This window comes from Nipponia nippon, unplaced genomic scaffold (genome assembly GCF_047370975.1).
Source record: "Nipponia nippon isolate SJK-2023a ecotype South Korea unplaced genomic scaffold, ASM4737097v1 scaffold_24, whole genome shotgun sequence".
Classification (NCBI taxonomy): Eukaryota; Metazoa; Chordata; class Aves; order Pelecaniformes; family Threskiornithidae; genus Nipponia; species Nipponia nippon.
The window spans coordinates 4,828,880-4,842,453 of NW_028262341.1; the positions used below are offsets into that span (position 1 = coordinate 4,828,880).

General features: G+C 35.0%; 1 protein-coding gene across 1 annotated transcript in view; it reads left to right on the forward strand.

Moving 5' to 3' along the window:
- ADGRV1 (adhesion G protein-coupled receptor V1) overlaps window positions 1-13,574 on the forward strand; it is a 286,915-nt gene that overhangs the window by 57,041 nt on the left and 216,300 nt on the right. Inside the window, exons 25-34 of the mRNA XM_087761398.1 lie at window positions 72-201; window positions 1,731-1,811; window positions 3,120-3,259; window positions 3,694-4,303; window positions 5,248-5,463; window positions 6,688-6,903; window positions 8,109-8,353; window positions 8,556-8,737; window positions 9,510-10,321; window positions 11,708-11,917. Coding sequence (XP_087617524.1) covers window positions 72-201; window positions 1,731-1,811; window positions 3,120-3,259; window positions 3,694-4,303; window positions 5,248-5,463; window positions 6,688-6,903; window positions 8,109-8,353; window positions 8,556-8,737; window positions 9,510-10,321; window positions 11,708-11,917 — 2,842 coding nt within the window. The remainder of the gene's footprint in view (window positions 1-71; window positions 202-1,730; window positions 1,812-3,119; window positions 3,260-3,693; window positions 4,304-5,247; window positions 5,464-6,687; window positions 6,904-8,108; window positions 8,354-8,555; window positions 8,738-9,509; window positions 10,322-11,707; window positions 11,918-13,574) is intronic.

Consider the following 13,574-nt stretch of genomic DNA (forward strand, 5'->3'; position numbering starts at 1 on the left):
TTCTATTTCTTTTTTTATATGGATGAAAACATTAGACTTGAACAAAAATGTGAAGAGCTTTCATATTGCAGGCTGTTGTGGGCACGCTGGAATTTCAGCCAGGAGAAAGATACAAGTACCTTACTGTTAACATCACTGATAATTCTATTCCTGAATTAGAAAAAACTTTTAAAGTAGAGCTGTTGAACCCAGAAGGAGGAGGTAAGGCACATATGTCAATCCATTGGTTGTGTTTTCATGATCTCTACTCATTCATTAAAATCTTACCTTTCTTAGCTGTACTATTTCCATGTTATTTCTAAAAACAAATGAACACTCCCATGTCCCCCAGACGGCTATAATTTTTCATAACTATTCTTCAGATAGTTTGTTCATAGTTGCTGGAAATCACCAGATCCCAAAGAAAGTGTATTATTACTATGTATTAGGTAATCTAAAGGCAATTGCTGATTTTCATGTTATGTAATTTCATGGTTGGTAATGAGAATTAAAAAAATGTAAAAAATATATGAATTCATTTTTATAAAAAATTTGTCAATATTAATAAAATATTTAAGGCTAAACAGCCAAAGTGGGTTTTTTATCTGCCACTTGAGTGAAATCAGAGAAATCATGATACACTGACTCCTAATGTATTCAGCTGGATTATAGCAGTAGGAGATTGTGGGTCTTGAGACACCTAAGGAGTTTAGCTGAGCTGGAGAGAGAGCTGGTAGCTCTGTGGAAGAACAAGAAAAACACTCAAAGGAAATCTTGCTGTGAGATGCTAGTCTCACGGGGGATGGCAGGCATCAGTGCCTCTACCACATAAAACCACTTATCCCTTTCAGAACTTGTTCCATTGGAGAAAATTTTTAAGGGAGATTATAAAGCTGGTTGGAGGGAAAAAAGTAATTAGAAATGTTGGCAGCCATAAATTGACTTTTATTAAGCAATGCAGGAATGCAAGTGAGGTGCCTTCTGGGAAGTTATATGATATATGAATGAATCCAGCTCTCTACTGTGACGATATCTGTCTATATGGTGCAGTGTGGCCTTAGTGATGCTTTTGACAAAAACTTCAGACCTTTCATGCATGTGGACTTTTTGGTTGAATAGCTGTTTTGTTAAAAAGAACCAAACTTCTCTCTTTAATTTTTTTTTTTTTTTACCAGAAAACTTATAGCTAACTTCAGTAATTCACTAGGCAGATACCTGCTTAACACAGACCCTCTTTTTGGCCTTTCCAACACCATTGCAAGCACAAAACTTAGGGTAAAGTGTCCATTAGTTAAGCTTTCTGCAGATTTTTCCAACTTTCTGACACGTTTTTGCTTTGTGAGAAAATATTAGAATAAGAGAGTTTGTGGGGTTTTAGCCCCTGGGTTTTTTTAATTCACATTTCCAATTTCTCCATGACAGACCTCATTTAGAAATGAAAAAAGGGAAATACGAAGAGGGGACACAAACAGGGAAAGAAAGAAAAGAGAACACAGAGCTGTATGTGTTTTCTTTCCTTCTGACCTTCCATTGCTATTTCCAATGTGATAAATTAAATAAGAGGTGGCATATACAATACCTTTTCTTGCTTTTATCAGAAATCCTGTATACTTTCATATCCAAAATGGATGCCTTCCTAGAATATTTCCCTCTCTTTTTGTGTTGTCCAGAAATGTTTGAATTACTTTCTGCTTTCTCTTTATTTATAAATGTATATATCTGTATATATCTGTATGTCTGTCATCTTAAAGTTGCTGAGCTCTTTAGAAATGATGGCAGTGGTAGTGGTGATGGGAACATGGATTTCTTCCTTCCAACTGTCCATCAGCATGGTAAGCATTTTTGATTAATCCTATTTTTTATTGCTAACTGTAATACCCCTCATAAATTACTATACTGACACAGTTTGTCATAGTGTTGCTGTTACAGGTGATTAATTTAGATTTATTGTAAAGTTCTCTCAAAACATTCTTTTCCATTTTAATTTAGGCATAATTTCAATAGCAGTCAGTATTTAGTGTAACACAGAAAATAACAGCTTCTATACCATCAAAAATGTATTGTTGTAAAACATAACATAGTAATTCCAGAAGTACAGTTTGCAAAATTAGTTTTGCTTGAAAATTGTCAAATTTTCTGGAGACAAAAAGCAAAGACACTTTTTAATTGAAGATAATTTAAAAATTACTTGCTTTTATATGTGCTTTATGTTACTTTGATTCTCTGCATGTCAAAAATACTTTTAAAGAAGAGTAAGCTTTGTTAGATTTTTTAAAGGAATGTTTTTATTGTTTTTAATTTCTTCTCTTTAAGTTTGTATTTATGTCATGACATACATAAAACAAAGATAATTTAATACAGAGAAAATTAAAAAAATGCTAGATGCAGAAATAACATAAAATCTGAGGGAAATTCTAATCATATAGGACTTTAAATTAAACCCTACAGACCTGAAAATGTTATATGAGCACCCATTATCCAAACGGAATAATTTATTCCTCTGCAACATCCTGATTTTCAATTTTATTTGTAAATGCAAAGGATTTTCATTTGAATCTGAGAGTAAGTCTGTGATTTAGCTATTTTTTGGAGCTTCCTGTTTGTTTTTTTTTTAAGTACTATTTTTTTCATTGTTTCTAGAAATTGTCTTCTTAAGTCCCAGGCTCTTTCTGTCTCTGAGCAGCAAGTTATCTCACCCAAGACAATCTTTTTAGTAGTAGGGTTTACCAGACTTGGTTTTTTGTTTTTCATTCCAGCTCATGTTGAGATGAGACCTGCATTCATTTGGTCTATCTGCTTATGCTGTTGTTTACCATATAACTCCCCACTATCCTAAATTCTGCTCCATTTTCATTCATTAAACCTGTAATTTTATTTCTATTCCTCCCTTAAAATATTCATAGTTATTATATTTTTTTGTTACATAGTTCCATAGAAGAGCTGCCAGGACTGCATTATTGAAAGTCAGCTCCTTATCCATGTGGATGGTTATGCATTTCAAAAAAACAAAGACAAAACAGCACAGCTACTCCAGTCATGCTGTCCTGTGTATTTTTTGTAACATATTTCTTTAGCTGTTTTCTTTCGTGTAAGAAAAGATGCTAGAAAAAATAACCTTTTTTGGAACTTGCACTTAACAGCTAGCTTGGGAATTGCATCCCACATCCTTGTGACTGTTGAGGCTTCTGATGATGCTCATGGTGTGTTTGAGTTCAGTACTGACTCACTCGCGGTAAATGGAACTGAGCCTGAAGATGGAGATAGCAATATTGTGCTGCAGGTTAGAAAGCTTTGAGTATCTTATTGCTGTGCAGTCCTCTTCTGTCTCTGTTTTTACTGGGCATTCTGTGATGTTTTTGCCATAAGTCTATAGGGTTTATAACAACTTTATCATGCGCATCTGTTTTGCCATTTCATACTGAGTTTCCTAATGTGTATCATCCAGCTTGAAGCTAAAATGTTGTAATAATAATATCTACAGGTTTAAAATTACTTCTACGTGTTTACATTTGAGGTACTACTATCTTAAAATAACAGTGTTGATGAGACAACAGGTACAGCAAAGCTGACATAATAAAGATTACACTGGTTTTTTAAAACACAAATTTATTTTTAACCCATCATGTCAATGTCTTTACTTAATTCCATCTCATACTTTTACGTTTTTCTTTCTCATAGAACAAAAATATGCAGATCTTTATATTTTTCACTTAGGTTGTGAGAAAGCATGGGGCCTTGTCTCAGGTGACACTGCACTGGATTGTGGTCTGTGATCTCACCAAAGACCTGATCTCTGCAGAAGGGAATGTAACGTTTGACGTTGGCCAAGCAAGAGCAAATATTACAGTACAGGTTTCTCCTGATGAAGTTCCTGAATTGGATAAGGTGTTTTCAGTTTTGATCATCAATGTCTCCAGTGGTCGTCTTGGAAATCATACTAATGCAACATTAACTATTTTAGCTAATGACGATCCATATGGAGTCTTCATCTTTTCTGAGCAAAACAGACCAATAAAAGTTGAGGAAGAAACAAAAAATATCTCCCTGACAATAATAAGGCGTGGTGGTCTCCTCGGTACAGTAATGGTGACATACAGAACTATTGGTGATGACGAAAAGTCACCCTTTCTTCCACCTGATGTTGTTAGAGCAATAGAGGGAAAAGATTATATACCCATTACAGGTTACATGGTCTTCGCAGCCAATGAAAGTGAGGCCACAATATCTTTGCCTGTTTTGGATGATAATGATCCTGAGAGGTCAGAATCTGTTTTTGTGGAGCTAAGCAGTATTGTTTTGATTGAGGAAGTACAGGATCGGCCAAGTAAGTATCTTACATATGTAAAACCTGAAATTTAAATATGAAGGCTAGTATTTATATTTAATATAAATATGATAAACTTTTTACCTCTGCCAAACTCTGTAGAGTTAAGAAATCTCCGAGTTACCTGCCCTGTGTACTGTTGGCATGTATTTCCTTTAGCACAGTATTTTGTCAGGGGTGGATGAACATTTTTTTATCCCTTTGGCATTGCCTTATCCAAGGTCTTTCAGGCCAACTGTGTTACAGTATTGGTTTTGTGCACTAGTACCTGTTCATCTAGTGTTGTTTCTGTAAAGTTCAGTATTAGGAAATAACTAAACTAGTTTTGCTTCTTAAAAGCCAAAAAAGTCTTTTAAAAACGAAGTGGTGTAGAATTACAGCCTCTTGTTGCTTTTTTAGTGTAGAGAATGTTTGCTTCATCTCTCATTCAGATAAATTCAGGTCATTACAGCCTAATTTGTGCTTCAAAGATTCTTGGCATGTCTAATTGCTGCACCTGCCCCAGATTAATCTTGATGTTAAGGGAAACTTCAAATATAATTCTGCTGAGCAGTTGAAATCTTATTTATATTTCATCATAGCAAGTGTAAAGATGAAATTCTTCTAAACTGAATTGATCTTACTACTGGCCTTATGGACAAATAAATAAATAAACCAATTATTTCATAGTACCTCGCCTCTTCAAAAAAATTATGGCTTGTGCACTCCACAGCAAGGTAGAGTGACGTTATTAAAACCTGGGATTTTTCTGCTGTAATATAATTCAAACACCAAAAGTACGTTGGTGCAGTTTGTAGTTACACTTTCTCTGATTCTAAAAATGATAATTTTGTTGAAGGATAGTGGTGACTAACCACTAAACTCACATGTATGTCTATGAACTCTATAGCCATAGAGAGCAAGCATTTCAGTCACCCCCTCACTAAGTTTTCTTTATGTTTCAGTTCTAAATTCTCCTCGACTTGGATTAGTGGGTGAGACAATAGCTCATGTAATTATCAATGCCAATGATGATGCTTTTGGAACACTTCAGCTTTCAGCTTCAACTGTGCGAGTTGCTGAAAATTATGTTGGACCAATCATTAACGTGACAAGAACTGGGGGAATATTTGCAGATGTTTCTGTGAAATTTAAAGCTATGCCAATAACTGCAACAGCTGGTAAGAAATCAGAATATCAGAAGTATGCAATCTGTGTTACAGTGGAAAGAACAAACTGTATGCTTTGAGCGGACAAAGCAAACAAGTGTGTATTGAATGCACTATTGTATAACAAGTACAAATGAAAAAAATAGTGAGACATTTACTAACTCTGCTTAGCAAATAAGAATCCAAGCCCTACGGGAGAGATCATGCATCAGCTTTTAGAAAGATCTGAGACATCGTCACTGAAGAATCTAGCAAGAGAAATGAGTGAGGGAATTGGGGTATTTGTTTCCCTAGTAGCCCACCACCTCTTAAAAAAAAAAAAATTATAGTAGTATATGTAGCTACTGTTTAGTCCTGTGTACATTCAACCCACCATGCATTGTTTAGGTGAGCTTGTTGGAGAGGAAGTGAGAGCTGGGGACTCAGCTGTAAAACAAACAGGCAAAAAGAAATCAAAACCCAAGAAGACCTGAAGTTTAAAAATGGGAGGTTAAGTTCTTCAGTTGGTCCCTGCTATAGAGAAGGTACATAAAGAAAAGAGCAAACTTATGAAGTGTGCAATGTTAAAACCACTTAGACAGTTATAAATCAAACCCACTGTATTTCAGCTGTGTCTGAAATTGTCTAGGTGGGTGGTACATGCTCTGAGAACTGGTTTTTTAGTTTCCTTTTTATGTAACAGACTTTTCTAAATAAGTGTGTAGCTAGATTGATGTCAGAGTATTCTTTCAATTAGTTTCTGAAGCAGAGCTGTTATCTAGTGTATCACAGTTTATCTAGACATTCTTAGAGACAAGTCTGCCTAAAGTGAGGTCCATACACAAAATGTGCCCTTTACTAAAATCTACTTTGACAAAGGTGCTTCTGTTCACTTTTATCTCTTGGAAAGCCAGAAAGCAATTAGAAATCAACAGCAGAAACATCTTGGTAGTGTGAACTTGTCAATGGAAGACAATAATGCACCTTTTGTAACTACCTCTTGCTCTAACAGTGCAAACTCTGTTTTGACCAAGCCAAGTTTTATTTTAATCCATCCAGATATCTAAGAGGCAATGGGAAACAAAAGGGACTGTGTTGTCTGAGTCTGAAGGTAAAGAAAAAAAACCCATAAAAACAGAGGAATACGTGTGTAAGAAAAAGAAGATAAGTATTACTGATGATGTTCAATACACTGAACCATAATGCATTAATATTCTGTGTTTTTTATTGTTTTTTTTTTTTCGTCTACAAATCTAGGTGAGGACTACAGTGTAGCCTCATCAGATGTTGTCTTACTAGAAGGAGAAACAAGTAAAGCTGTGCCAATTTATATAATTAATGATATCAATCCTGAAGTTGAGGAGTCATTTTATGTTCAGCTGCTGAATCAAACAACGGGAGGAGCTTTGCTTGGATCTTTGACTAGGGCAATCATAATTATTGAGGCTTCTGATGACCCTTTTGGATCCTTTGGTAAATGGGTCTTATTTGCATATTTCCTCTCTTCTGTTAACATTTTTACTGCAGATTTGTGGGTGAGCTGTTACTGGGTAACTGAATAAAAACTTTCAGAAGAAAAAGAGGAAGCCTGGATGAAGACAGTAAAGGAAAAGATAAGATAAACTAAATTAAAACATGCAATTAAGGAATAATGATGCTTAAATATAACAAAAAACTATTCTTTAGGCAGTTGATATAGCAGGAGTTTGGAATCTCCCAATAGAAACAGATGGATTGTAGTTTAGTTTTTTATTTTATATCTATTCTAAGTGCTGCATTTCTGCAATAGGTTTAAACCAAAATCTGCATATCTGTTGCTTAAATACTTTGATATCTTTGCTTTACTGGATAGCAGTAAAAATCAAATTTAAAATTAATCAAAATTAAATTTAAAAAGCAGATTTAAAAATCTGGGGAAATTGAAAAGTATAAAGAGAAATTAAATTACATTCTCTTATTTTCTGTCAAGTACTTTAGTTTTTCTTCTATCTGTTATTATCAATAAAACGAATTGTGTATACTTTCCAAAGTTAATTTCATTACACAGGTTTTGAGAAGGGTTTTGGTGATTTCAAAAATTTAATGATATTTTAGAAATCTATCTTTTTTGTTTGTTGTTTATTTTCTTTGTGTATTTTTTGCTGCCTTTTCCTTTGACTTACCCTTTTCTCCCTTCAGTACCTTACTTAATTCCTCTTCTTCCATTTTGTCAGTAGAAGAAGGTAGAGGAAAGAAAGAAAAAATGTCAAAAATAAATAATTCCAGATGGGTAATTAATTAACTTAATTCTTAAAAACTAAAAGTTTAATACAAGGAGGACTTTTCTTGAGACAATTTTAAATGGAATATGTTGACTTATTTCTTCAATCAGTGACACGAAAGCTGCTAAAGAGTTTTCTTGCTAGGAATAATTATGAAATTGTCTCCTAAAAGCTTAGAAACAGCTTATGGTTAGCCCCAAACAACAGGTATGTTGGAATAAACTTTTTGGATGAAGGCTCAATTTTCATGCCAATTTCCTCTGCAGATGAAAATATTAATACTGAAAGTTTGCTTTTAAGTTTCAACCTCTGCTAGTAAATGCAATCAAGTGAAATAAAACTATATACTTCAGGAGTTGATATATTTACTTTCAGTTTCATTGTTAGTGAAATGCATCTCTCTGTGCTGTACTTCAGTTTTTCAGATTACCGAATTCACTGTGGAGGAGCCTGACTTTGGATCAGTAACCATGAATCTGCCAATAATCCGCAATGCTGGGACACTCGGTAATGTTACTGTTCAGTGGGTTGCTACCATTAATGGAGATCCTGCTGATGCTGACTTGCAGGTTGCCTTGGGTAATATTACTTTTGTCCCTGGGGAAGCCATTCAGATGTTGCTGTTGGAAATCCTGGCTGATGATGTTCCAGAAATAGAAGAAGTAAGTAAAGCAGTTATACCTTTCTTGAGTAGTATTAGAGTTTTAACTTGTTATAGAAATGTGTGCAAAGAAAAACAAGGACTGTTCTGGAAGGAAGGTGCAAGAAGTTCAGATTTTACTTTGCTTGTGATTATTGTCAGAAATACCAAAAATTGTTTAGCTGCATTATTTCTTTTTGTTTTTTTTTTTTTTTCTTTTTGAGATTGTCCGTGTAGAATTAACTCAGGCCTCCAATGGTGGTGCTATCGGGTTAGATGGCGTGGCAAATATTATAATACCTGCCAATGATAATCCTTATGGCACAGTTTTCTTTCATCAATCCTTATATCGAATTCAGGAGCCACTAGAAAGAAATTTGCTTGCAAATATAACAGTCAGGCGAAGGTTTGTATAATGTTTGCTTTATTTATATCTATTATTTCTTTCTTGTTTTTTTTTTGTCTCGGCTATAATTTCAAATGTCATGCTCCTCTTGTATAAGTATTTGCATGAATTTCTTGATCTGCCAGCTCAATGCATTTTTATTTCATATACATTGTTTTTGAACTAGATGTCTGCTTCTTAGGAGTGTACATAAAGTACTTAAATGTAACATACATTGTAATGTACAGTGTAAACCTAATGTACATAGTGTACTTGAAGTTTCATTTTGCCTATTTAATCGTCAAAACATTTAAAGCTTCACAACAGCCTGCTACTGTGATTTGAACTGGAGGACAAAATGGGTTGACCCTTGTATGACGGAAAGAAACAAGAAAAGGAAAACAGGTTTTATGTATGTGATATGATATCCTGAGGACACCTGGGAGGAAAGATGACCAGGTTGGACAACACAGGCTGTTTCTTCCTTGCCAGCCCTAAGACGACTAAATTAATTCCTAGAAACAAATGTTCACAAACATGTCTTCTTAACAGACTGCTACCCAAGCTATAAATAATCAAACTTGCTATCCACAAAAAATGGCAACTGAGTTATTCCAGTACTAGCTTCAAGGGAATCCACTTTAATTAGCTATTTGGAACTTTTCAGCAATTCAGAAAGGGCCAGTCAGTTTTGTTCACTTTTATTCTTAACCCAGAAACATACAGAATATTAGACTAATAACTACATTACATTTTTATTTTAACATTACATTTTTATTTTAATGTCTTTTAGTGGGGGAAGGTTTGGTCAGCTGCAGATATTTTACAGCACTTCTGAGACTGACGTTGTAGCTCTTGCCATTGAGCAAGGTCAGGATATCCTGGCCTGTTACGAGTCTCCTGTACAAGGAATTCCTGACCAACCATCCAAGACCAGAGTGAATGTGTCGTCGGCAAGTGACCCACTGTATGCCTGTGCAACCCAGTGCCTAAAAGAACAAGCATGTTCAGCCTTTACATTTTCCAGTGCCTCTGAGATTCCTCTCTGCCTTTGGCTGACATCAGAGATCGGCCCATTAACTAACACTTCAGGATTCTGGATCTACAAGAAAAACGTCACCAGTGCATCCGCTCTCTTTAGCACAAAAGCCATCGCTGGCAGTGATTATGAATCTATTACAAGACAGTGGGCCATAATGCTGGAAGGGGAAGAGTTTGCAAATCTCACAGTTACCATACTCCCTGACAGTCTGCCAGAGTTGGATGAGAAATTCACTATATCCCTTCTGAAAGTTGAACTAATGAACATCTCAACCAGCTTAAAAAATCAACCAACTATAGGACAGCCAAATACTTCCACAGTTATCATAATGATGAATGGAGATGCATTTGGAGTATTTAAGATCTACAGCGTAAGTCCCAATGTGACAGAGGAAGGTCTGTATATTGAAGTAGAAGAACATCCTCAGACCAACGTGCAGCTAATGATACATAGGACAGAAGGCAGCCTGGGACAGGTGACAGTGGAATGGCGTGTGGTTGGTGGAACCGCTACCCCAAACTTGGATTTTGTAGGTTTTGGTGAGATTCTGGTGTTCGCTGAAGGTGAGGCAAGGTTTTGCACTAGCTTCTGTTTTATAGAACTAAAGAAAAGCAAAAAGAACCTGACAAGCACTCAGTCTTCTGGATGTTTTGATAAGTGATGTCTTGTTCTTGGGCTAAACCTCTCTGAATGTTCAGGATACATCTTCAAAAGAATATAGTTCATTAGCATATAGCATTATATTGCAGAACACACACGGTGGTAGTAAAAAAAAAGATGAAAAGCATAAATATCTAAGTATTTTTTTAGGAAATATTGCAGTGTGCATTATAAAGATTATCTTTTTATCAAATAAATAAGGAATAATAATGCTGAAGCTCATTGTTATATCAAGCATTATGAAAATGAGAATCAGGCCTGAGTGGTCTTTTGTTAACCTTCAGTTAGTACAGTACTAATTTTTCATAACGTCTCTTTTTAGATTCTGAGATCATGTTGATTTCATAACATAACATAACAACATATTAAAAAAAAATTGCAAACAGGACGAACAAGTCAATGGCAGACATCACTTAAGTACTACACAACATAACAGATATATTTTATATTTTCAAAGTCAGAGTTGACTGAACAGTTATTTTGAAAGCAATGTATGGGAGTATAGTATAGAGTCTAGTGTGCTAGCTAGCTTGCTAAATCATCTGAACTCAAAAGAATGGTTGCCAGCAGTGATTCTGAGGCTGACATGTAATTACATTAGAGGTTATAAGTTTAGAAAATACAGTTTTCAAAGTATTTTGAAACACAATGTAGCAAGAAATATGTGTATCTATCTTGTAAACTGATATTCTCATAATCATAAAACACAGGTTATGCACATGCACTGAGCAACAGGATTGTGTTCTAAATTGTAATGGATTATAGAGACTGGTAATTGATCGTGTTTGCTGTTTACACTGTCATTCTTTGATAGTCCAGAAGACAAATAATGAACACAATGACAGCCCATTTTAATGCATTCCCTGGCCCAGTAAATATATTCAGATTAAGTCTACGTACTTGTGTATATGGTTCATCAGAGAACTTATGCACTTCGTAATTTTTTTACAAGAATGATATTCCCCTTTTTTAAGTTAAATTTGAAAGTCAGAGAACTTATAATGCAAATAAAAAATTCTAGACATTCTGAAATTATGCCTACATTGTTAATTTCTACATAGTATATTTAATAATTTGATAATTTCATTGCTCTAGTGTAACTTTTCAATAATAATTGAATAAAACTTCATAATGACATTCAGTAACTTCTAGACAGGTAAATAAATAAATATGCTTCATGTCCTTTTTTATATTTTTTAAGTATTTCCTACAAAAGGAGATGATTAAGTCCTTTTAAAAGGTGATTTCCATGCGTACACATAAATATGTATATGTTCTTCTCCTTGTAGGGGAAACAAAAAAGATGGTCACGCTGACCATTTTAGATGATCCGGAGCCAGAGGATAATGAAAGTATCATACTCAGCCTGGTCCATACTGAAGGAGGGAGTCGGATTCTGCCCAGTTTTGACACTGTCACAGTGGTCATTCTGGCAAGTGACAATGTGGCAGGAATTATTAGCTTCCAGACAGCCTCAAGATCTGTTATTGGTCGTGAAGGTGGGTTCTTTGTGTTGAGCACACTCTGTTTAACATTAACTTCCACCTTGGTACTTTCTGTTGGTAATGACTCACAGTGATTGTTTGTATCACTGTTCAGAGAATGCCAGCAAGCAGAGAATAACCACATACTTGGCATGTATTTCTTCGAATTTTTAACTCTTGCAAGCATAGCACTTAAAGGAAATCTGTGGAAAGGATGAGTACACCATTTGTAAAACCATTTTATATATCACCATCTGTGCTTTCCTTTTTTCTGAAGATCATGCCTTGCTTCTATTGATATTGCATTTCAAAGCTCCTTTTAGCATTTCTTGTCTTATTCATTTATACCATATTCCAGAACTCCCATCATACACACCTATTAGTAGTTATGAGCAAATCTCATCTATCAGTTACTACAATTCACTTTAAATCTTCTAGAAAATACTCCCACAGAAAGATTAGGGTCACATTTTCCCTCTTCCTGACTGAATAACCTGCTGTTTTAAAATTTTCTGTTCCTGCTTTTTTATGGTGATTAATTTGGGAATGTAGCAATCTTGCTGTCATTACTCAGTCATGACATTTGAGAAAGAACGATAATAATTAGATATGAACCAAAGATTTCTATTAGCGCTTTAAAAGAGCGTGTTGCATGTTTGATCTAAGGTTTGGTGCAGTTTTGCGTAGCTTAATAATAATGGTACTGACAGTGAATTGCTTGTGGCAGCCTTTGGTGGAACCTCAGTGCATTGCAGTATCGCATATCACATATCACATCTCTCTGACATGTAAACCCATGGGCAGGGAAAGTTAAGAAATTCGCTGTACAGAACTGTGTGCATTGTGTTTTCTGTTTGAAGAAAAAAGTCTTTGTCAACCAAATGTGTTCCGTTTTTTTCCAGTCATGAAAGGACATCACAACCTTTTGTTTTTTATCTAGATATGGTTTGTGTTAATTCTGTGCTAGTGTATGCCCTGTTCTTGTCCTTTATTCCTCCACATTAACAGTTCTGATCCACTTGCCAAACCAGCTTCAATTGGGCAAGCTAAAAAGAGCTGTTAATGAGCACAAGGAGTTAATACAAACAGGCTTATTCCCAAAGGTTATGATGACCCTGAATACTTTCCGCTGGTTAAATATTATTCATAGCATGCTAGCAAATGCTGGCCATTTGGAGCAAAAATATTCTGCTATAGTTTGGAAATTACTTGATTGTAATTCCTCCAGTTTGTGAAAAATAATACATTGTCTTGCAGCAAGAAAAAACAACCAAACTAAGTCACTTTGATAAAAAAAAGGATGAGCTAAGGCCTTTAGATGATTTCAGTGTTTGCATTTCGTTTTCAGTATCATGTTTTTTTGTTCTGAAAACAGAATTTACCAGACATAAATTAAAATATGATTATCTTTTATATTTATTGTATTATTGAACAATTTCTGTCAAGAAAATCTCTGTTATTTTCAAGCTATGCAGGTTATTTATCACCTTATTGAGGGCAAGGGTAGCATTTTAGTACAGGCAGAGGCATGCAACAGTTGTGTGGCTATGACTGTATTAGAGGAAAATGCACTGCAGTAGCTTCAAATAATGTAGAAGAGGAGGATGGCTGAGGCCCCCTTCTTCTCCCTGATAAATGAAATCTAAAGATATGGATAACAGGGTTAAATATT